The 23,885-nt window shown below is 46.1% G+C and overlaps 1 protein-coding gene across 1 annotated transcript in view; it reads right to left on the bottom strand.

The window, feature by feature from the left end:
* The window catches only part of IBTK (inhibitor of Bruton tyrosine kinase), a 732,550-nt gene that overhangs the window by 152,471 nt on the left and 556,194 nt on the right, over positions 1–23,885 (bottom strand). The window contains exon 26 of the mRNA XM_086926550.1: positions 19,587–19,679. Within this exon, the coding sequence (XP_086782676.1) occupies positions 19,587–19,679 (93 nt within the window). The remainder of the gene's footprint in view (positions 1–19,586; positions 19,680–23,885) is intronic.

The raw sequence follows: 23,885 nt of genomic DNA on the forward strand, positions 1-23,885 counted from the left end.
GATCACCTATATTTTTCTGCACCCTCTTCAAACAGGACTATCTATATAGGCTGGTGCCATAGTACAGGGCGGGGGCTGCATGTCAGCATATCAGGAGGGACTTGCTCTGATAAAGTAGCATACGTGACAATTCAGGAATATCCAATAGCAATGCAAAAGAATCTGCCCCCCGTAAAGTCCGTAATATTATCTCTAGCTACAAAACGGACAGAGACATTATTGCTCCACGTCAGACAGACCTCTCAGAGAGCTGGAGTCTTCTGCCCATTTGTTTAGTTCATACTGTCTAGCTCACAGTTGCTTTCTGTTCCTGCCTCTTCTGATTTCTTCAGGACAACTGCACACTTGCACTATTTTTGTTTTCTTCTTTACTCGTCGTTGTTTCATTCCGATCTCTATAAAAATAATGCCTTGCAATATCAATTGTTATTCAGAATAGTCCTGGTACCTTTGTTCAGAGCAGGCTTTCAGTGAGGATTCAAAGGTTGTAGTGTAGGGTAGTGTTGTTTTGCAGGAATTGCTCAGTTTATGCTCCTCACCATGGAGAGGGCTTCAACCTCTTCCTCCTTCTCACTTTCCATAGTCTCATGGATACTTATTGCCTCACTCTTTTCAAGGCACCAGGGTAGTGTCATGTTGAGATACTTTTACCTATGGTATTTTTACAGAGTGTCATTTCGGTTTCGAGGCCTTTCCCTAATTATCACACACAGGATATACCAACGTTTAACCACAGTCTGACCCATTGCTTTGGTTCCTACCTTTTTTGCTCACCTGCACAGCCTGTTCTACAAGATGTGACCGTGGATACGTAAATAGGGCGTGGTTGCAAAGCATACTGACTTTCTGGAAGTTCTGGGACATTAGCACAAGTATAAAACAGTATCAGCACTGGAATAGGAGATAAAAGGACTTAGGGGAATGTTTTAACACCACCCCATATAGCAAAGAGTAAACAAGCAAATCTGACACTCACAGAAATGTTTTATAGAATTTGCCTCCCGCCACAAACATCTTTTGCTTATTTAAAATGGGGCGACAATGGATTTTTCAGCGGAACTTTCTAAGTATCTTGTGTAAGTCATAGATTGTATTGACATTTCTGAAGGGAAGCTTGTGAAATCGTTTTCTGATGCAGCAAAAACGAATGTAATTGCCTGTGTGAGACATATCTAAATTCCTACAGGGCTGCTTTCAGAGCTGTATGTATCCTACAGCCAATCAACTGATAAAAGTGACATTTTGTCCCCCAGTTTACAGGGCTGTGCCCTGTGTCTAATATGGACAGTCCAGCCTCGGTAATTACCGTTTCCCTTAGTGTAGCGCCTATAGTTTCTTCAACTATTGGGAAGGAACGTAGATGGCAATATAAATATAACGGTTTATCAAAGAGGAAACAGACACTTGTAACACTAGGCCATTGGTCATATAAATTTAGAGTAACCTCAAAAACGCTATGCCAATGTGGTAGGTGCGGTATATATGGTTCGTCCGCCCCGCATATGGGTTGTTGGCCGTTATCATTGGTTACTCCAAGTTAGTGATGTTGCCAGCCTCAACCAGAGGCACCTCTGGCCTGTAGTGCAGTGTCCAGAGAAAGAGAAAAGGAGTGTGTCAAATTAGAATTTCAAAAAAAGGAAAGAAGGTTTAAAAACTGAAAAATCACCCTGAATGATTTTATTTAATGGTGTGATTTCCAGGTTGTTAAAATAATCTGTTACTACTAGATTGATCGAGTTACTAGATCATAGTAGTTGAAAACATTCATTACACAAACGTCAGACGTCAGACGTTTGTGTAATGAATGTTTTCAACTACTATGATCTAGTAACTCGATCAATCTAGTAGTAACAGATTATTTTAACAACCTGGAAATCACACCATTAAATAAAATCATTCAGGGTGATTTTTCAGTTTTTAAACCTTCTTTCCTTTTTTTGAAATTCTAATTTGACACACTCCTTTTCTCTTTCTCTTGACACTGCACTACAGGCCAGAGGTGCCTCTGGTTGAGGCTGGCAACATCACTAACTTGGAGTAACCAATGATAACGGCCAACAACCCATATGCGGGGCGGACGAACCATATATACCGCACCTACCACATTGGCATAGGGTTTTTGAGGTTACTCTAAATTTATATGACCAATGGCCTAGTGTTACAAGTGTCTGTTTCCTCTTTGATAAACTGCCTACTTACCCTGGGGAATGAAACAGACCTTCAAATCCCTAGTCCCTCCCTATTGATTAATTGGTTAATATAAATATAACACCAAACCAAGGAGCTTGGCAGATATGCACATTGAAAAGAAAAAACTTGCAGCTGTAGATTGTTCTGTAGTTTAGAATCATTGTTGGTGGTTGCGTCTTCCAACGTGGGATGGAGTACACTAAACATTCGTAATGATTTTTCAATTTCACAGCCTACCAATATCCATCTTTGATCTAGTTGGACAGAGTTCGTATAATTCTCTTCACTAAAGGAGAAAACAGAAGTGATGCAACAAAATATTCTAAATATGAAGTAGACTTTGCCAACCTGTAAGCTATCGATGCTGGGGGAGGTATGGAATTTGAAAGGAATTTCACCTTCTCAAGCGAAACCTAAGGAGAACCTGAGCTACAGAATCCCACAGACTGTGGGAATAGTGACCCAAAAGGCAACCGGCACCGATGGACCAGAGAGTCAAACTTGCGGAAGAAAATAACCTCTTCCCAAAGGTCTCCACTGTCTTATATTCCCTTCAGGTTTGTACGACTTACGAAATCTTGCACTACCAAGCTACCAAGATAAAGGAGTTGAGGAAAAAACATGGGGTCACCTGGGGCTGGACGTTGACGTAGTGTAATCTGACAATTCATCGGGGGACCAGAGCAAGGTTTGTCCCAGGCCCCTAAGCGGATGTTGGTGAGTGCCTCATGAAAGAGCAACATGGGCTCACTATAGTTTCCCCCAGTTTGAGGATTTCAGTTAGAAGATTGGTTTTGACCTCCAAGGTGGGGAGCTGGGGGTCAAGAACGTCAGACAGCCACTGCAGATTCATTACAAAGGAGGCACTTTCCTCAGTAGCAAGGCCTAGGGGTGAGACTAGGCTGGTGACAGGAAAAGTGTCAAGACCACGGGCTTCCTTGAGGTCTTCATATCATATTTATTTATGTAAGGGTTGTCCAAATTTATCTCCCACATGATACTCGTTATCCGTCCCAAATGAGGAATGGAACTCATGAGACCTGCCCTGCAGGACCAGGACACTAAGTGGCTCAGGTGGTGCATGCAAAGCTTGCAGTTCAGAGGGCACAGAGAACAGACCTGGTCACGATTGGAGCGGGCCGACTCTGAGTTGGAGAGCACAATGGGTTGCAACTTGTCTTCTGGCTTCGATAGAGACTGCATCAGTGACAACTTTCTTTCTGGGAACTGCCATGGAGTGTGAAGCCAGAGGTGCAGTTGTCAAAGGTGTGGGTAGAGGCCCAGGAACGGTGTCAGAGGGTCAAACTGGAACCAACTGTGACTTTGCCAGTTGGGTGCCCGACTGAGGACCTCTTAGCTCCGTGGGGCATGCAGGCGCATTAGAGGGAGTTAGAAGGGATCCAAAAAGACACAATGCCTTGTTGAACTCTATGATCTTCCTTGATGTCGGAGACCGCCCTTGAAACTCTGGTTATGCCAAGACAATATTCAGGATTGGCCCCGATGTTGACAAACTACGGGAACAAGACCTAGAGGCATGGCAACATCCATGTGTCTTCTCAGGTGAGGTGTACAAGCGAGGCAGAAAGGGGGAGGCTCCCACCTGGACCTATTAGGCTTTTTCTTCAACTTACCCGGAGATTTGGAATGCTTCAATGATCAACCTCAGGACCGACTCCTGGACCAGAAACGGGACTGAGATGGGACAGAGGCTTCAGATGGTTGGCGACAAAGCTTTGCCTCACAGTTATAAATGACCTTCAGATTCACTGATGGGCATTCACTGCAGGCTTCCGAGCCCGACCCCAAGCACACTTGATGTGGATCTGCCACAAATGCTTGCAACAGCCCTTACAAGGTTTAAACCCAGTCATCATGGGAGGTGTCATTTCACTTACCTATTGTTTAAAATTGAGGTAAACTGGCCACGGAAGACATGAGAGGTAGCTCCGGATTTACATCTGGTGGCATGGAAAGAAAGGAACTGAATGCCAGGTGATTGGGAGTGGTGTCTATCCTGGATCCGCACATAATTTCCAGAGTGGAATGGTGTCAGTGCGGACAGTGTCAATCGTACTGCTAAATAATTTCGGGATCCAGTCTGATGCCTAGGTAAGTATTGAAAAGGTGAGAAATCAGCGGCTATAAGTCTCTATGATGAAGTTATATTGTAGCATTATTGTAAAGAAGGTACGCAGAAGACACTCTCTTACTGAAGAGGCAGTCCTAAAGTGAGGATGTACAATAATCGCATTTAATGGAAAAAAGGTCATGTGGGAGCCGTGTGTTTCTCTTCTGTTCCTTTTTTTTTTCAACCTTTAAAAACAACCTAACCCTAGATTTTATTGATATATATATATATATATATATATATAATTAATATTCAATTATTTTATTGATATATTATTTTTAAAAAAAATTATTGATCTAAATTTTAACCTTCAATATGTGTCTATTTTTTCCTCAGGGTATTAATGCCGAATGATGGAAGTGAGGGTGTACCTCAGCATTTCAATTTCCAGTTGTTAGAACTGGGATTTCTGGTTGGCTGAGGCTTACGCCAAAGCCAGGCAGAAACCACCATTCTAGTCAGGGCAAGGGAGTCACAGGCCAAGATAACCCCTGCTCACCCCCTTGGTAGCTTGGCACGAGCAGACAGGCTTATCCGGGAGGCAATGTGTAAAGCATTTGCGCACGCTACCAACAGCAACAACATCCTAGGCACACCACAAAAGGAACTCCACCCAAGGTTATATAAAAATAACTTTTGTATTGTCAAAACACATCAGATAGTAATCACACAATACACATTGTGCCAACTGGCACGGGCAATATTCACAAGGAATTATTTACACCAGGACAGGGCCACGTGGGCCACTATCAGAATTAGCACTTAGTAGAACTAGCACTTAGAATAACTGTCACACCAAATAACAATTATAGATCACAACCAGTAACCACTGGTAACCGGTAGGTACACACTACGCAATACTAATAACCATAGGCCTAGATCACGCATGGACACATAACCTCTCTAGTACTAACTATACTAGGCAAAACAACCTCCTCAACATGAAAACACAGTCAGAGGTATCACAGGCATAATGGCATTGTACATTACCCATAACTCACATTTAGGCCTAACCAGTATAACTACAGTAGGCAATCTCTCACTAGTCAAAACACATTAGACTCTGCCTCCTAAGAATAAATCACATTTAGGGGCGTAACTCACATTAAAACATAATCTCACTAACATAAACCTCCATAGGTAAAACCATCTCTAGAGGTATCAACACAGGGTGCGTAAAATATGCTAAATGCATTACATTTCCTAGCACCACATCACTCTAGCCCATAAAACACATAAGGCAATTACCATCATAAACATAGTAAAATCACATTGCGCAAAAATCACATTAGGGCCTTGCGCCCTACCCACATACCAGCCCCCTGGCCAACTGGCCATCTCAAGAAGGGGCTCAAATGCCCTGTATCCAGAATGTCAAGGCGCACTGCCACGTAGCGCCAGTTAGGGGTGCGCCACCGGCGCAAGACCTAAATGTTGCAGCTGCCCACTACTTGCTGGGCAGCTGATGACATCACAAGGGCCTAAACGCTGCAGCTAGCACTAAGTGCTGCGCAGCTGTGAAAGGCCTGGCACCTCTGTGCCATCTCCGTCCCTCACAAGGGTTTTCACTCAAATGGCGCTTAAATGGTGCAGCTGCCCACAAATTGCTGGGCAGCTGAGACATCAGCCAAACTGCGACAGGGCCCTCACTGGGTCTAAGACAAGGCCTGCGCACAAATGTGCAAAGGGTTGGAGCCCTCTGGCTCTAGAAATAAACAGGTTCCCTCAAACACTGGGGGCAGGACACAAGCCCTCAACATCACATCTGCGCCAGAACGTGGGAGCGGCCCGCTGCCATCTGGGGACGCTCAGGACAAAGCACGGTGCCCTCTCTGGCACCTCTCAGGGAAACAATGGGGCCCCCGGAGCACACTGGCTCCTTACAAAATAATGGTGGCGGGGGAGCCAATTCAGCTCCTTAAACAAACATGCCTCCATCGTTGGAGTCCCCTCTCTGGAGACTCAGAATCTTCAAAACGCCCCCGGAGCCCCTCAGGGCTCAAAAAACAACTTGCCCCTTCGTTGGAGCCTCGTCAGGCTCGAAGCAAACAGGTCCTCAGGCTTGAGGGGAGGGGCGGGCAACGCAATGTGCCCCACCGTCCTCCTCCCTACTAACTAGCACCGGGCCCCATTCACCGGCTACTTCTGAGGAGGGACTCCACTCTTCTCTCCGTCTCCGTGCGGGCTGCAGCACTCACGGCAGCGCAGCCTCCGTCGGTCCCGGTCCTTCACTTGCGGCGGGCACCGGCAATGTGCCCCGCGCCCCCTCCGCCTTCCGCTGCTACTGGCTGGTGCCTGCGGGGCTCTCCCTCAGCAATGGCAGCCCCGCACCGGCAGGCACCAGCAGCCATCTCTCTCCGGTGCCTTCTTTGTCCGCCCTACCTCCTCCTGCCGCACTTCCTCTTCCGTCCGCGGCCCCGCCCACAACCAGGCGGGCCACGGACGCGGTGGCCATTTCTTAAACGGCTCGGGCCGCGGCAGTGATTCTCCTGGTGCTCAGTGAGGGGTGGGCACCCTTGATTTAAAAATAAACTCAGCCCACGGGGTGGGCACCCGCTAAGGGCGCTATGCACGGGCTAGCACCCGTAAGGAATTTTGAGACACGCAAAAGACGCAGGGTGGGCACCTGCGCACCCTGGGGCATATGAAGGGCAGGAGCGCTTCCCTCAGAGGGAAAACGACAGCGCTCTGCCCAGGAAGGTAAAATAAAGTGATCTCTAGGCGCTAGGTGCATAGGCAAGCCCACAGGCCCCAGGAAAGATCCCTATCACCAGAAGGGCCCCAGAAGCACAGGATTCAAAGACAAAGTTCCTGGGTGCAAAGTGAAGCAAAGGGGACCCCAAGAAAGAAAAGATCCTCCAGGCATCCAGGTCCATCAGCAGTCCAGGGGCTGGGCAGGACCCAGGGAGGCAAGCCTTCCCCTGGGCCCCAGCAGCAGCACACCCCTGGTTGATTCCAGTCAGAAACAAGAACATTTTACAAGAGGTCACAGCCTCTTTTTATACACAGAAATCGCTTTGTCTAGCAGGGTGTAGGCAATGTAAGAACCAGCTACAACTGGTTATGGGGAACTCCCTTTCACTTGCCAGGCAAGGGACATCAGAGGCACCACAGAGGGTGGAGCCAGCATTGTGGAGGGAAAACCCAGCCCTTTTCAGGTCCCAGGTGTACCCATCAGCATGCTAATCTCAACACTCACCACTGGGGCAGACCCATCCTGACTCCTGGAGCCAAGCTCACCAGCCAATCACACGCCAGACACAAATCCCACTAACATACCAACTTCTAGAAGTGGCACTTCCACACTAGACACAATCATGCCGCATACATCATTGCGCAGCATTCAATCTCACGAGTTCGCACATACCAAACTCGACCCTGCACTCTCCACACATCAGGAACTACCATGGTCACACATATTCCCCATGCATTCCTATGGGAGGGCAGGTCACTCTCACCACACACACACAGAAAGCACGCACTTTACACTGGACCACAGTGAAAAAGTGCGCAGAGACCTAAAATCACCAACACCAGGTTACAGAAACAGGCTAGGCAAAAGTAAAAAGTTTCGGGGTGAACCTGCCAAAAAGGGCCAGGTCCAACACCAGTCGTTTTAGTTTTCGTAGCACAGGCACCATAACCTTACCAGAGACTCCTTATTTCATCCTCCGGTTCGTTTTCTAAGAACAATAGTTACTTACCTGTAAACAGGTGGTTCTCCAGTATTGGTGTCTTTCATAGATTCACATGCCTGAATCATTCCCCGTTGTCGGAGTGGGAGTCCCACGGTATATATAAAAGTACTAAAATGCCATAATACATATAGCAAATCTCAGAAATACCCAACCAGGAAGTAAAGTAGCACCAGCTACAGTAGAAAAAACCTTCACAATCGTGACTATCCTAGTCATTATGTCTTAGTCCAAACTGCAGCCAACCAGGCGACAGCACCCACCAGAATGTTCTCCCCAGAGGCTCAGGCTCTCAGATTTTCTCGCACAGGAGTGAAACCCCATAATGCCTGAGTGAGTCTCTGGGGGGAGGCGGGCGGGTTGCATGTGAATCTATGAAAGACACCAATACTGGAGAACCACCTGTTTACAGGTAAGTAACTATTGTTCTTCTCCAGTATTAGGGGTGTCTTTCATAGATTCACATGCCTGAATCAGAATAGTAAGCAGTACTCCTAGCATAACGCTCGTAGACGTCAGAGTGTCCAATATATATATATACAGAATACATGTATAACCATAATCATCGACATTTGGAATAACGTCTAAAGAGCATAGAGGAGGAGGTGGAAACAGAGGCTCACCTTATTTGAAAAGATTGCGTAGCACTGCTCTTCCAACCGAAGTATCTGCGCCGTCTGCTGAATCTAGACAGTAGTGTCTAGTAAAGGTGTGTCTGCTAGACCAAGTAGCAGCTCTGCAGATCTGTCGAAGAGGCACACTAGCAAAAAGGGCAGTGGAAGAGCTAAACGCCCGTGTAGAATGTGCTCTTGGCAAGGCTTGTAAGGGTCTATCGGCCTGCTGATGACAAATTCCAATAGTCCAATAGTAGAGGAGACCCATCTAGCAATGGTCTGCTTTGAAACTGCACAGCCCTGGCCCTGCCGCCCATAAGCCACGAACAGTTGATCTGTTTTGCGGATGGCAGAGGTTCTTGATAAGTAAAACTTAAGACATCTTCTAAGGTCTAACGAATGTAGTGCTCTTTCAGCTGGAGACTGAGGGGTTGGAAAGAATGTCTTTAGGACAACCGGCTCGTTCAGATGAAAATACAAAGGTACTTTTGGCATGTACGCTGGATTAGTACGCAGCACTACTGAGTCTGTGGTGAATTGGATGAAAGGTGCTTTAGATGTAAATGCCTGAATATCGCTAACCCTTCTAGCAGACGTTAAGGCTAGTAACAAAGATACTTTCCATGTCAGAAATTTCAGGTCTACCTTATGGATCGGCTCGAAAGGGTGACGCATGAGCGGAGTTAGTACGACATTCAGATGCCATGCAGGAGGAGGTTTCCGTACAGGCGGAAACATACGAAACAATCCTTTGAAAAATTGTTGTATGATCCGCACAGAAAACAAAGAATTTGATCCATCTTGACGAAATCTATAAATGGCAGCTAGGAAGACTTTAAGAGTAGAATGTGCCAAACCCAATCTGGCCAGATGCAAAAAGAAAGGAAGGATTTGCTCCGGTTTGGCATGAATGGGATGAAGACCATTGGATTGGCACCATGCACAGAAACGCTTCCACTTAAGTTTGTAAGTCTTGATCGTGGATGGAGCTCTGGCCTTAGCCAGTACCCCCTGGCAATCTTGTGGAATGTTTAAGTGTGCAAATTCCATGTGCTGAGGAGCCAAGCTGACAATTTCAGCGAGTTCGGGTCCGGATGGTACACTCTGCCCTGCTGGGTGGAGAGAAGATTCGGAATGCGTGGAAGTTGGATAGGGTTGCATTCCGAGAGAAGGAGTAGCTCGGTGAACCAGTATTGCCGGGGCCATCGTGGAGCAATCAGTATCAACCGGCATGGCTGCTTCTTCATCTTCCTGATGACTTTCGGGATCAGAGCTATCGGTGGAAAAGCGTATGCGAATATTTGATTCCAATTCAGCGAAAGGGCATCCCCGCACGAGTCCTTGTGGGGAACCCAGCTTGCAAAGTATGGGCATTTCCGGTTCTGGTGTGTCGCAAACAAGTCCAGATCCGGATGCCCCCATATCTGAAAGATGCGGTTTAGAGATGGTAGATGTAATTCCCACTCGTGAGTGCAGCCCGTGGACCTGCTGAGAGAGTCCGCTAACACATTTGCGATTCCTGGAACATGGACCGCTGACAGATGGATATTGTGAGTCAGGGCCCAATTCCAAATCTCTTGTGCTTGCTGCAACAACCGGGCTGATCTAGTGCCTCCCTGCTTGTTTAGATAATGCATGCAGGTGGTGTTGTCTGTCCGAATCAAAACTGTAGCGCCTTCTAGAGTCGCTTGAAAGGACTTTAGGGTTAGAAATATGGCGTGCAATTCTAGCCTGTTTATGTGCCATCTCATTTGGATCTTGTTTCATTTCCCGCTGACCGTCATGCCTTGGAGGTGTGCACCCCAGCCTGTCATTGAAGCGTCCGTCGTTACTATGAACCTGGGCACTTCCGTGAGGAAAGAGCATCCCACTTGTATGTTGAATCGTAGAGTCCACCATTGTATCGCTTCTCGCATTCGAGGCGTAATTTGGATGATATCCTCGAAGGACCCCGACACCTGAATCCACTGGCGACTGAGTTCCTCTTGCAAGGGCCTCATCCGAAAACGACAGTTGGGGGTGAGAAGAATGCAGGAAGAAATCATCCCGATGAAGGACTTGAACATGCGCACTGAAACGCACCTTTTTAATAACAGTGCCTCAGCCAACCGTTGTATCTTTTCCTGTCTTTCCTTTGAGATGTATACTTGGGCGAGCTTGGTGTCCAGTGCCGCTCCCAAGAAAGTCTTTCTTGTTGCTGGCGTGAGATGTGACTTCTCAAAGTTTACTGAGAAACCTAGGCTTTGCAACAGTGACAGAGTTGTTTGAATGTGATCTTGCGCCATGTCGAAAGAACTGGCCTTGATAAGGCAATCGTCCAGATATGGATATATTTGTATCGATTGCAACCGAAGATGGGCTGCCACAGGGGCCAGTATCTTCGTAAACACTCTGGGGGCTGAGCGCAGTCCAAATGGAAGAACTTTGAACTGGAAGTCCCTGCCAGCCACTCTGAACCTCAGAAACTTCCGATGCCTGGGAAAAATTGGTACGTGGAAGTATGCATCCTGAAAGTCGAGTGTTGCCATATACTCTCCCGCCGAAAGAAATTGGAGGATTTCTTGAAGTGTCAGCATCCTGAATGACAGCTTTTTTAGTAATTTGTTTAGGGCACGCAGGTCGAGGATGGGACGCCATTCCCCCGACTTCTTGCGAATAAGGAAAAATCTTGAGTAGAAGCCTTTTCCTTTCTGATGAGGAGGTACCCTTTCTATTGCTCCCTTCCGAATCATGGTGTTGATCTGGGTAAACAGCTCCTTGAGGTGCGCTGGAGGCGGTCCTCTTGGGGGGCAATTTGGGGGAGTTTTTACGAATTCCAAAATGTGACCTCTGGCTACCACATCCAGAACCCATTTGTCTGTGGTAATTGTGGACCAATTCAAGTAATTCTGGGATATTTTTCCTCCAATTTGGTTCGGGTTGGCCCACCCTATTTAATCTTTATGTTCAGCCGCTAGCTGCTGTCGCCATGCGTGGGAACCTCTCCATCGTGTCCTACGCAGACGACACACAGCTGGCGGTTGCGATTAGTGGGGCCTCCGATCTCGAGGCAGCTAAGTTCCGTGAGGGACTTATATTTGTGGCCCACTGGATGAATGATAATTTCCTGCAATTGAACGCTAAGAAAACCGAGGTGCTCATTGTGGGGAAACAAACTCATCTGTGGGGCGATAGCTGGTGGCCACATGAGCTCGGTCCTACCCCTACCCCCGTCACTGAAGTTAAGAACCTTGGGGTATGGTTTGACTCCCAACTGAGCTTTTCCACTCATACTAAAAAGACCGTTGCATCATGCTTTGGGATTCTGCGTCAGCTTCGGTCCACCTTCAAATACTTTGACGCTCCCACCCGTCAACTCATCGTACAAGCCATGATCTTGTCTAAATTAGACTATGCTAGCTCTCTTTTTCTTGGAGTCAATCAGGCTGAGCTCTCCCGTCTCCAACGCGTCCAGAACGCTGCCGCCAGGGCTCTGGTTGGTTTGCCTAAATTCTGCTCAGCTAGGAGAACCATCTTCAATCTCCATTGGCTTCCAGTGGCACAGAGAATAAAGTTTAAATCTTTGATTTTGACATTCAAAATCCTTAAGCTTTCTTCCCCTCAGATTCTGCAGCAACTCATTTCCCCTTACGTTCCAGCTCGTTCCCTGAGGTCCTCTGCTCTCCACCTTGCCATAGTTCCTCGTTTCAAGAGATCCAGGATTGGCGGTCGCTCCTTTCGAGTCCTTGCCGCCAAACTATGGAATTCCTTGCCTATCCACATTTGTGCCATTGATGAGCTCCTTGCTTTTAGATAGGCTGTCAAAACCTTTCTCTTCCCCGTAGCTCCTTAGTTCTGCTGTTGTTGTGTTGTGTCTTCCACCTTCTGTCCGGTTTTCTGTTCTGCACTAGCGCCAGGACGCCCCTTCGCTGGGGCATCTGTGCGCTCAATAAATCCGGATAACATAACATAACATAACATAACATAACAAAGTGGTGGCAGGATGCGTTCCTCACTTCTTATTGTCTCTTCCTCGATAGTTAGATTTTCCTCGAGGTTGAGAGAAATTTCATTTCCTCTGTCCGTAAGTCTGCTGCCGATATGGTTGGAATCTTTGGTTTCCCTGGGCGGAAGTATAGGAGCGCTGCTGGTTATAACCTCCTCTATTAGAGAAATTCCCTCTTCCTTTTGCTCCACGAAAGGAAGACTTCCGGTATTGTAGAGTACCCAGCGAACGTGCTGTTTCAGTATCTTTTTTGATGGCCTCAAGAGCATCATCAACATACTTTCCAAATAAGTATTCTCCATCAAATGCCATGTCTATAATCCTTGTTTGGACCTCCTGCCGAAAGGATGTTGCCTTCAACCATCCTTGCCTCCTGAGAACAGCTGCACCCGCCAGCTGACGAAATCCCGTGGCAGCAACGTCCACTGCAGCATCAATTATCTCAGAGGAGACGCACTCTCCTTCCTGAAGGATCTTCTTCGCCTCAGTTCGATCTGGCTCGGGAAGCTTGTCCACATACGGCGAGATGTCCGACCACATCTGCCTATCGTATCTCCCCAATATGGCTAGGGAGTTTGCGGCCCTAATGGTCGTAGCTGCAATAGTAGAAACTTTCTTTCCGATAGAATCTAGGCGTCTTCCATCTTTGTCTGGTGGAACAGAGACTTGAGATGTTGGATTAGAAGACCTCTTTTGTGCTGCCTGCGCTACCACAGAGTCTGCTTTAGCTTGTCCAATAAGGCACGCTGGAGATGAATTCGGCGCCCTATATTTCTTATCTACTCTCGGGAGCACTGCCGGCAAAGAATTTGGCTTGGACATGATCTTTAGTCCTTCCTTCCAGATGAATTCTATAATTGGAATGGTCCAACTCTGCTTCTGTGGTGTAGACTTGAAATCATACAAGAAGCAATCTTCTTCCTTTGACTCCATGGTTATCATGAACCTCTTTGTTGCTCTATCCATGATTTTGTGAAATGAGGCAATGTCCACAGGTGGTGACTCAGATGTAGTAGGTTCTGCCGGAGAGGGCGTGTTTGCATTAAAATCATCATACTCCGACGATTCTGACCCATTGTCCAGTTCTCCTTCTTCTTGCTCCTCATGATCTGAGAACTCTTCCTCCCCTGTTTGAGGAGCTGTGACTTGCGACGTAGGTAATGCTGGACGTCCTTCCTCCAACGTCACAGAAACCACTGGCTGCGTCTGCTTAGAAAGCGGTGTCACTGTTTTAGGTCTTGGTGTAGAGACCTGAGATTCACCTGACTCTGAAGGTGGGAAACGTCTGTAATAGTCACTGAGCATATACTGCAGATTGCGGAACAAATCGTCAGGCATCTGCATGCCAGGAGCAGGCCTGTCTGCATGTGACATAGGCTCTGTTTCATCCATTTCTTCCTCCATATCATCCTGAACTTTAATACGGAGGTCAGATGGACTTCTAGCTGCTCCAAAATTTTCATCCTCATAGGATCCTTCCTCATCGGAATCCAAAAGCTTCTCTGGCACTACTAGCGTAGAAGAAATCGTCTCAGTAGTAGACCTTTTCTGCAACAGCGTAGCTGTAGTTGCAGGTGATGGTAACGGAATCCCTGATGTCTGCGCTGACCAGACTTGCAAGGTAGTGCAGCTTGATAGAGGCGGCGTCGATGGTAGCTCCGTTTGCTGTTGAACCTGTTGTCTCGTCGACGTTATCGTCGTTGACGGGGTCGTCGTCGAGGTTATCGACGGTAGCTTTGTCTACGTAGTTTTCGTCGTCGACGAGGTCGTCGACGGTATCATCGTCGACGGGGACGCCGTCGAGGTCGTCGACGGTAGCTTCGTCGACGCGGACTTCGCCGTCGGCGTGGATTTCATCGTCAACGGTAACGTCGTCGTCGTCGAGGACTTCGTCGACGGCACCATCTTCATCGTCGACGGGGATCTCACCGTCGACATCATGATCGTAGACGAGGAACTCGTCGACGGTACCTTAGCCGTCGTCGACGGGACAGTTGTCGACGACGAGATAGGCCTGATCTGTACATGAACCAGCGTAGGCGATGAGGCCGAAGACATGACAAGAGTAGGCTTTGGAGAGGAGAAAGTCATAGTGCAGGTGGTAGACGTGGCCACATGAGAGGAAACACAGTCCTTTTTTGACGTTGAAATTGTCAAAGGTGGCAACTGAGGAGGCACAGATTTTGAAGATTTCTTGGGAACTGCAGATTTCCCAGACTTCTTAGAGGGCGTACTATCCACCTTAGTAGGTGGAAGAGTCTTATTCAAAGTATTAGGCCCAGGAGCATCCAGAGAGGATGAGGCCTTCTTCGCCACCTTAGCCCTTGGAGATGAAACTTCAGTTTCAGCCTTCCTCTTAGTAGAAAGAAATGAAGAACCAGAGGCAATGCTTCCTACCTCAGACAAAGGGTCCTCCTTGTCCTTGAGTCTGTTAAGCCACAATAGCAGTCGTCCTTCTCTATCCCTGATGGTCTTAGGGGGGAAGGTCCGGCAGATCTTGCACTCCTTTGCCTTATGGTCAGGATAAAGGAAATATAAACATTTTTTGTGGGGATCTTCCTTGAATAGTCTTAGCTTCCCACAAGAATCACAGGCCCTGAACAGGGATTTAGAAGAAGACATCTGTAAAACTTGAAGAAACTAACTGATGAGAAGAAAAAACTGAGCAGAGCTCAGGGAGACTCCCTTCACACGACGTGCGGTAAAAAATCTGAGAGCCTGAGCCTCTGGGGAGAACATTCTGGTGGGTGCTGTCGCCTGATTGGCTGCAGTTTGGACTAAGACATAATGACTAGGATAGTCACGATTGTGAAGGTTTTTTCTACTGTAGCTGGTGCTACTTTACTTCCTGGTTGGGTATTTCTGATATTTGCTATATGTATTATGGCATTTTATTGCTTTTATATATACCGTGGGACTCCCACTCCGACAACGGGGAATGATTCAGGCATGTGAATCTATGAAAGACACCCCTAATACTGGAGAAGTCTTGCCTACGCAGCACGCATAGGAAAAGACCTTTAGAAATCGATTCAAATTTGCAGGCAAAAACGTGCACGCATTACATTGCTTTGAATGGCAACGCGTGCACGCTTGGTGATTCCCTTGCAGAAGCGAGCTTTGAAACCATCTGTTTGTAATTAACAGACAGTTCCTGTTCGCTCCCGCAAGGGAAACAGACGCAGGTCCCCTCCTCTCTCCCCTCCCCCTGCTGCAACCTCCTCTCATCAAACTTTTTTTTTTCTGTGCACGCTTGTTAAAGTTGCACATTGCGAGGGTATTGGCGTAAATGCCATCAGCCATGAAGACACAGCACGAGTTTCTGGGGGTTATTAATTGAAGTCAGTCTAAAAGGGTCTGGAGGCATCATAAAAGCAGCCGCACTGCAGCTGGGCTCTGAAAGAAAATACAGTTTCCTTGAAGGTCCCCTCTTCCTCTGCTTAATTTGATCCGCATTTGGCCATGCGGTGGGACTGTACTTGGCTAACTTCGCAGCTGAAGTACTTAGTCACTGAACAGTTGGAGTTTTGGGGTGAAAATGTTACAAAGACATTATTTTCTAATATCTTTGTTTGGTAAGTATGTAGTTGACCGCTGCCCCTTTGGGAAGATTCGTGTACGTGCAGTACTGGTGCTGCTGTGCAGCCTTACACCACTGCGGCTCTGCTCTGTCTGCACGCAACAGGTTGTACATCTTCCCCTAGACGTATATGGGAAAGCCCAGCGCATGCCCACGAGTTTGCTCTGGTCATGACGTCACAAAGTTAATCGACTCCTAGTTGGCTTCAGGTCCAATCTCGAAGCTTCAACTTTCGTTCTGACGTCAAGCGCGGTGGGCAGGGAACATTTAGAATGGAATGTGTGACTGGGTTGAACAGCAGAAACGTGGGTGTGTGGGATGGTTGTGGAGTTTTGTTGCTTGGGCTCCCTGACGTCAGGGGATGCCAGTGGTCATCAAGACCCGCTTTGATGCGAGCTCGAACAGATTGCCCGCGATAAGGTACCGTTCCTCAGTAGAACGGTGTAGCATAGACAGCAATACAATGCATCATTTTGAATGTTTCAATTCGTTTTTTGCTCCTACATAACTCATATTGCAACTCTCGAATGAGAAGTAGAGGTTTCAACGTCTGTCTTGACACTTAACCTATCGAATGCTAACATTACTACTTGGAAAGCTCACTGGAACAGTAGAAATACTAGAAGCACACGATATTAGCGAAGTGCAATCCTCACACGTTTTGGGTCAGAGGGCTTGTTAGGAGAACTATTTTATTTCTCAGTATAATGGCAACATTTGCACTCAAGCCTCAACATATTTTTGTTCTTTTTTCTTGAAAAATTGTAGTTGAAATGGCATCAATTACCACAGAAAATGTTTTATCCGTAGTTGCCCTTCATTACTGAGCGTTAGAAATCCGTGGAAGATGGCAACTAGCACTTGCTGCGCTCACTAACCCCAGTATTGTTTTCTGTAGCAGGTTTCAGTCACAAACTTATACTCACAAAGTCTTTTTCTTTGTGGTCTATCAAATAGATTTAGTTACTCCTGGCCAACTAGTGTGGACCTATGGCAATGTCTAACGTTTTACAGCCGAGTCAGTGATGTCTGATTTTCCCTTTTGCTCATTTTATTTCAACGTGAAGTAAAATATTTATTTAGACAATCAAGTCCATTAAAGCTCAGAGTACAGAAAACAAAGAATTGTACAAACATAAATAAGTAACAAGCATTGGCATAGCCAACAGGTCTCGCCTTTGGGACCTTTTAAGTGTTTGGTTATCCAGCACAATATCCTTGGTGCAACAACATCAACTGTTGCATGGCTAAACACTTATAAGGTCCCAAAGGCGAGTTTCACAGTTGAGCTTTGTTGGAGGCAGGGGCGGGGGTGGGGGAGGGGGGCCTTTGGGACCTTATAAGTGTTTGGTTATCCAGCACAATATCCTTGGTGCAACAACATCAACTGTTGCATGGCTAAACACTTATAAGGTCCCAAAGGCGAGTTTCACAGTTAAGCTTTTTATGGAGGCGCATGGGCTAAGGATCTGTCAAAGGCGAATACATGGTTTTATATATAGATAATGTACGCTTGGTTGCTGTCAACAGAGCTAAAGTACAATAGCTGATGGAGCAGTTGAATGCTTTTGTCATCTTGCCACACACCGTCAAGACTTTTGCTGCACAGCCCTGCAGGGTTTGCAGCTGCTCTCCAATGCTTGTATCCCACTGCTGCAGCCACGCCTCGCTTCATCCCACTACTTTCAATTCCCGGATCCAGAAAAGGCAGCAGTGTCTTGTGATCCAGTGCTGTCCTCTGCTGTCTCGATGTCCTGCCTTGCTAATATCAGTGCCTCTTATATGCTGCTTGAATTCATCTGAGGGGATTTCAGTGTATGATACATGACCCTGTGAAAACGATTTTGGGTGTCTTCTAGTAAGCTTGTAATGTTTGTTGGCCACTGTGTAGGAGCACCTCACGTAAATGTCAGATGGTGTGTTGGGACATCTGATGGCATGTGCGTTGGCGTCTGATGGTGTGTTTGTGTGTCTCGGAACACCATCCGTTTGTATGTGTTTGATGGTGGGTCATGTGTGCTTTAGTATCCTATCTGTACGTGGGTGTTGCACAATCATGTTTGTGTGTGAGAGCCCAATGATGTATGTGTGGGTGTTTGATGATAGATGGTGTGACGCAGTATTTGTCGGCATGAGATGCAGGGTGTGTATACAGCTGATGCACATTTGGGTATCTCCTAGAAAATCTAACTGTGTCAATGGATACCTGATATGCGTATGTGCGAGCAAAAACACGAGAAGACCGTCTCAATTCCCCCAGTATGCAAAATGATTAGAGCCATTTCCTACCATTAACCACATCCTGTACAAAGACAGAGCTGGTGAGTAGTTCCCCAGCTTTCCAAAGGTCGATAGGCAGTTTTTTTTTCTTAGTTCCCTGAGCCCTTGGAGTCAGACCATTGCCACCTTGCACCAGAAGAAATATGTTTCTTCCCCCTTTGCTTTCCCAAAGACGAAGAGGTAGATTTGTTCAAACAACACATTTGTCCAAGCGCAGGTGGTGTTTCTCTCAATGTGTTGACCCGAAAAAGCCAAAGCTTTTGTTTATTATCTAAATTCCACTGGAGAAGACAATATCCAGTGTATAATTTGCTTGGTAAGAGCAGTAGGAGAGGTTTAGCATGATTCATTTTTGAACAATGGCATCCAAATTTTTATGCAGTGGCAAAGAGATTCCCTTATAAACTATATATTAAAGTTACCAAGAGCAGTCTGCACTTAACATCCAGTGATAATATCTGCGTTAGTACCTGAACAGCCTCTGAATAAAACATACAGAGCCAGCCAGGGAATAACGGCAGAGAAGTGTCACCAACTGGGCAACGGGGTGCTTTGTATAACTAGCATTATTAGTCCCCTGCAAACCCCAGTATAACGAACAGTTCGTAGGGGCCGAGGATCATTTTGAAAAATATACGTTTAAAGTAAAGCAGAGTATCAGTCCTGACCTTTTAAACTCACAATTGTTAGAACCACGGAAAGGGGTAATATTTTAGCTGGGGAGTTAATGAATTCATTGTAGCTGGGCAGGACAAAAAAAGATCTGGGCGTTCCGACTACTTTTTCAAGACTTGAAATTGATATGATCGTCGCTTCATTCTCAAAAGTGGCCACAGCCCTATTGTTCACAGAAACTAGAGTAAGAGAAATATAAGAAAGTGTTGGAAATGTTCTAACCTAAATATGTCTGAGAAATGTTCAGTTAAGTTGTTTGAATATAATTATTAAACCAGCCAGTAAACTTTAACCAAGTACAGCTCTTAAGCTGACCAAAGCAACCAATATCGAGATTAATATTCTACTATAGGGAGAACATCTTCAAGTTGCTCAGATTTAAGAGTGAGTTCTCCTCCAACATTAAATATTTTTAAAGCTTATATTTTTTTCTTACCCAGCGTTTGTTTTGGGCGTCGTTCCTTGCTTTTGCATACTCGCTTCAAGTTCCATGATGGCTCTTAGATCTAGAGCTGGAGGGCTAGATGGGCTGAAAGAAATATACATAATTCAAAACGTATTTCCCAAAAAACTCATCGGAATTGCCTATATCAAGTCAAGTCAAGTAATCTTTATTCGGATAAAAATATCCATAAAAGAACAATTCATCACCACCAATGGAAAATACAGTACAAGTTTTAAAATATATAAATGTACAATATCATCCAATAAAAATTCAAGGTTACAGTAATAAAATCACAATAAAAAGGTTGGACGGACCTGCAAAATCTAGCAGCATTATATCATAGTGCAAAGTAAGAGGTTTAGACCAATGTGCAAAATCGGCAGTATATTACAAATAAAGTGCGATAGCGAGCAATAAATCGAACAGTGATAGGCATCAAGGAACGAGTATAATTAAACTAAAACCCCATTTCCAATTCTACCAATACTAGCAACATCATCAAAATATTTGGTTACGGGCAATGTTAATGACCATACTAAGAACAAAGGTAAAAAGTGTGTTTCACTAGGCAGTGTTACAGATTTTATTGCACATTAAAATTCATTCATGGAGGCACGTGAACGTACCTCAGCTTGTAAAAACTTGCTTACACGGAAAATCAAGTCATCACTTCCTAGCTGTAAAATTTCAAGATACCGTGTTTTCCGGCGTATAAGACGACCCGGCGTATAAGACGACCCCCTACTTTGGCAGAAAAATTTTAGGTTTTGTGCTATACTCGCCGTATAAGACGACCCCCCACTTCCAGCGCAGCATAGCCATTCCGAGTATGTACCGGTATTTTGAACTTACCGTATTAGTCTAGTCCTCCTCCCTGTGGGTGAGCAGTAAGGCTTTATCAGTGGGCAGTGGGTACCTATAAGCGTTTATTGGGTGAGCAGTAAGGCTTTATCAGTGGGCAGTGGGTACCTATAAGCGTTTATTTTACAAACTGAAAGACTGAACGCAAAGAAATTGGTTGTAGAAACAATCTTGCTTTACTCGGAATATTTTTATTTAAAACCATATCAAAAACTGTCACTTCTGAATATACCGGTACGGTACGGCAAACATAAATAACGTAGTGCATGAAACAGTGCAAGTGCATTAAACGTTCCATAACTTCCCATAAATCCAAGCGATTTTTACAGGATTTATAACGTTCCCTTTAAAAGCCTTCAAAATCCTCCTCTTCGTCATCTGATCTCATAAGTAAGTCAATGAGATCTTGTGGTACATCTGTAAGGCAGTCATCGTATGGATCTTGTACCAATTCCGTATCAGATGATGTGGTCTCTTCTTCGGCATCCTCTTCACCTTCCCACAGATAGTCGTCCTCCATACCATCTAATGAATTCGATATGCCACACTTCTTGAAAGACTTTATGACTGTTTCTGCATCGATGTCGTTCCAGGCCTTTATGACAAAGTTGCACAAAACATCCAACTGTGGAGCACGCATGTTTCCTCCTTTTGTGAATGTTTTTTCACCGCTAACCATCCACTCATTCCACTGTTCTCGGATGCGATCTTTAAATGGCTTGTTTAGGCACACATCCAGTGGCTGCACCAACGATGTCAGTCCTCCAGGTATAACTGCAGCATCCGTTTTTAGTCTTGCCAGCCTTTGCTTGGTGCTGGGAGTTAAATGAGCCCTGAACATATCCCACACCAGTAGACTACGCCTTTGTAGAAGTCCACCTGGTCGCCTGCTCCATACGTTATCAAGCCATAGCTTTACCCCTTCTTCATCCATCCATCCTTTCTCATTCACATGCACAAAACAACCAACAGGAAACTTGAGTTTCGGCATTGTTTTTCTTTTAAAAATAACCATTGGTCTCAGTTTGCCACCATCAGCTGTGCATGCAAGTACCACAGTGAAACTGGACTTCTCATGTCCTGTTGTTTTTATTAAAATTGTCTTTTCGCCTTTTGGATGGACAGTTTTGTTGGCAATCATATCAAAATTCATCGGAGTTTCATCCATGTTTCCGATGCTACTTAGCGCATACACATGTTCATTGCGCAGCCTAATGACGTAGCGATGGAAGCTATGCATTTTGGCATCAAGATCCGCAGGTAATTTCTGGGCAATTTTTGTCTTTTGCCGCAATACCAGATTATGCCTTCCCAAGAATCTGGTACACCAGGACACAGTGGCCTTAAATCTGTGGCTGAGATCGGGATTAGATTTGGCCCACTGAAGTGCAACCAATCGGATTTTATTTCGGGTCACGACATACCCGCTTTGCCGATGCTCGGCCACCATGTCTGCTACATGCTTTTCCAGTTCTGGCCAATGTGGGGGGCCTCTTCTTAGTGCACACTTGCCCCTTGGCATACTCCGCAATGCTTGCTCATTTGCTCTCCAGGCCCGAACCATCTTCTCTGTCACTCCATATTGCCTAGCAGCAGCACAGTTATTATGTTCCGTGGCAAAAGCCACAACTTTGAGTTTGTAGCTGGCTTCATATTTCCTTCTCCTTGCCACTGCTGGAGCCTTGCTGAGTTCTAGACTGCCAGCCATTTGCTCTGGATGCGCTGCTGGAGCCTTGCCGGGTTCTTCGCTGTCTGCCATTTGCACGGAATGTGCTGCTGGAGCCTTGCCGGGTTCTCTACTGTCAGCCATTTGCACTCGATGTACGGTACTGGTGCTGTACAGTATGAACAGGTACAGAGACTGTCTTCAACACCACACGTACGGTACGGCAAATACGCTATCTGGTCACGAGACTGCCTTTCCTCTTAGCAACAACCAGCCAATCACGGCAAGTGCTCTACTGCCTTCGGGAACATTCGGGAACATTGTACAGTCCCCTTTCTATGCCACGCCCATGCCAAGGGGAGAGGTGCGCGTGCCAAAACGTGCCAAACGTGCCAAACGTGTCAACACACAGGGTGCTGCCATCTTCGGCGCTGGCTGCCCATTACCATGTACCGTGTTTCGGACGTCCTGCTGCCTCGTCCTGCTGCCTCGTCTGCCTGGGGATGTGCAAGCGGTTGGAGGCGCGTGTACAGCGGCAGCAGCAGTCGAGGTAAGACTCATGGCGCCATTTGCTCGCTTGTGAAGCGGTTTGACACCTTCGAGTGAAGTCCTTGCTATGAAAAAAACGCTCGCTTTCGATACTTCATGGCGCGGGGCCTGGGTGTGGACGTTGCCAAGGTCGGTGGCTGTATTTTTTGACATAAGGTGTGTTGTTTCTTGTTATTTCCTATTGTGAAGCGGTCTGACACCTTCGAGTGAAGTCCTCGCTATGACAAAAACACGCTCGCTTTCGATACTTGCACAATTCATGGCGCGGGGCCTGGGTGTGGACGTTGCCAGGGTCGGTGGCTGTATTTTTTGACATAAGGTGTGTTGTTTCTTGTTATTTCCTATTGTGAAGCGGTCTGACACCTTCGAGTGAAGTCCTCGCTATGACAAAAACACGCTCGCTTTCGATACTTGCACAATTCATGGCGCGGGGCCTGGGTGTGGACGTTGCCAGGGTCGGTGGCTGTATTTTTGGACGTTGCCAGGGTCGGTGGCTGTATTTTTTAACATAAGGTGTGTTGTTTCTTGTTATTTCGTATTGTGAAGCGGTCTGACACCTTCGAGTGAAGTCCTCGCTATGAAAAAGCGCATGAAAAAATACCATAAAATTTTGTACCCGGCGTATAAGACGACCCCCGACTTTCCAGAAAATTTTAAGGGGTTAAAAGGTCGTCTTATACGCCGGAAAATACGGTATGCTAATTTAAAATCCAAAATAGCCCATGCCTTAAAATAGGGAGTTAAATCCTGTTTTGTGTATCTAGCATAGAATTTACAAAAGAGTAAAAAATGTAACAATGTTTGTTTGCTACCAATACCGCATGGACATTTTATGCTGACATCCCTAAGGCGGAAAAGTAAGCTCCTTTTCCATCTCCCTATACTTTTCCTGAGATATTTCTGTGGCATATGATGTTGAATGCTCGATACCTCCAGAAGGGGCATATAACTAACGATCGATGATTTATGGTACTCGATGTTCTGTCTTTCTTCATTATACAGGTCATACAGCGCCCCCCTGAGTGATTTTGTACTTATGGCTTCCAGTGCTAGTGGACATAAAAAAATGTGCTCCAACTTCACACTGGCTAGACTATTTTTAACTGTGGCAAGCCAGGGTATACTACCACCCTTATCGCACTTAAGGCAATCTATAATTATCTCTCTTGTTAAAATCGCAGCAGGATTCTGCCATATTTTTAGCCAGAATATGG

The sequence above is a fragment of the Lissotriton vulgaris genome, chromosome 6, assembly GCF_964263255.1.
Source record: "Lissotriton vulgaris chromosome 6, aLisVul1.2, whole genome shotgun sequence".
Classification (NCBI taxonomy): Eukaryota; Metazoa; Chordata; class Amphibia; order Caudata; family Salamandridae; genus Lissotriton; species Lissotriton vulgaris.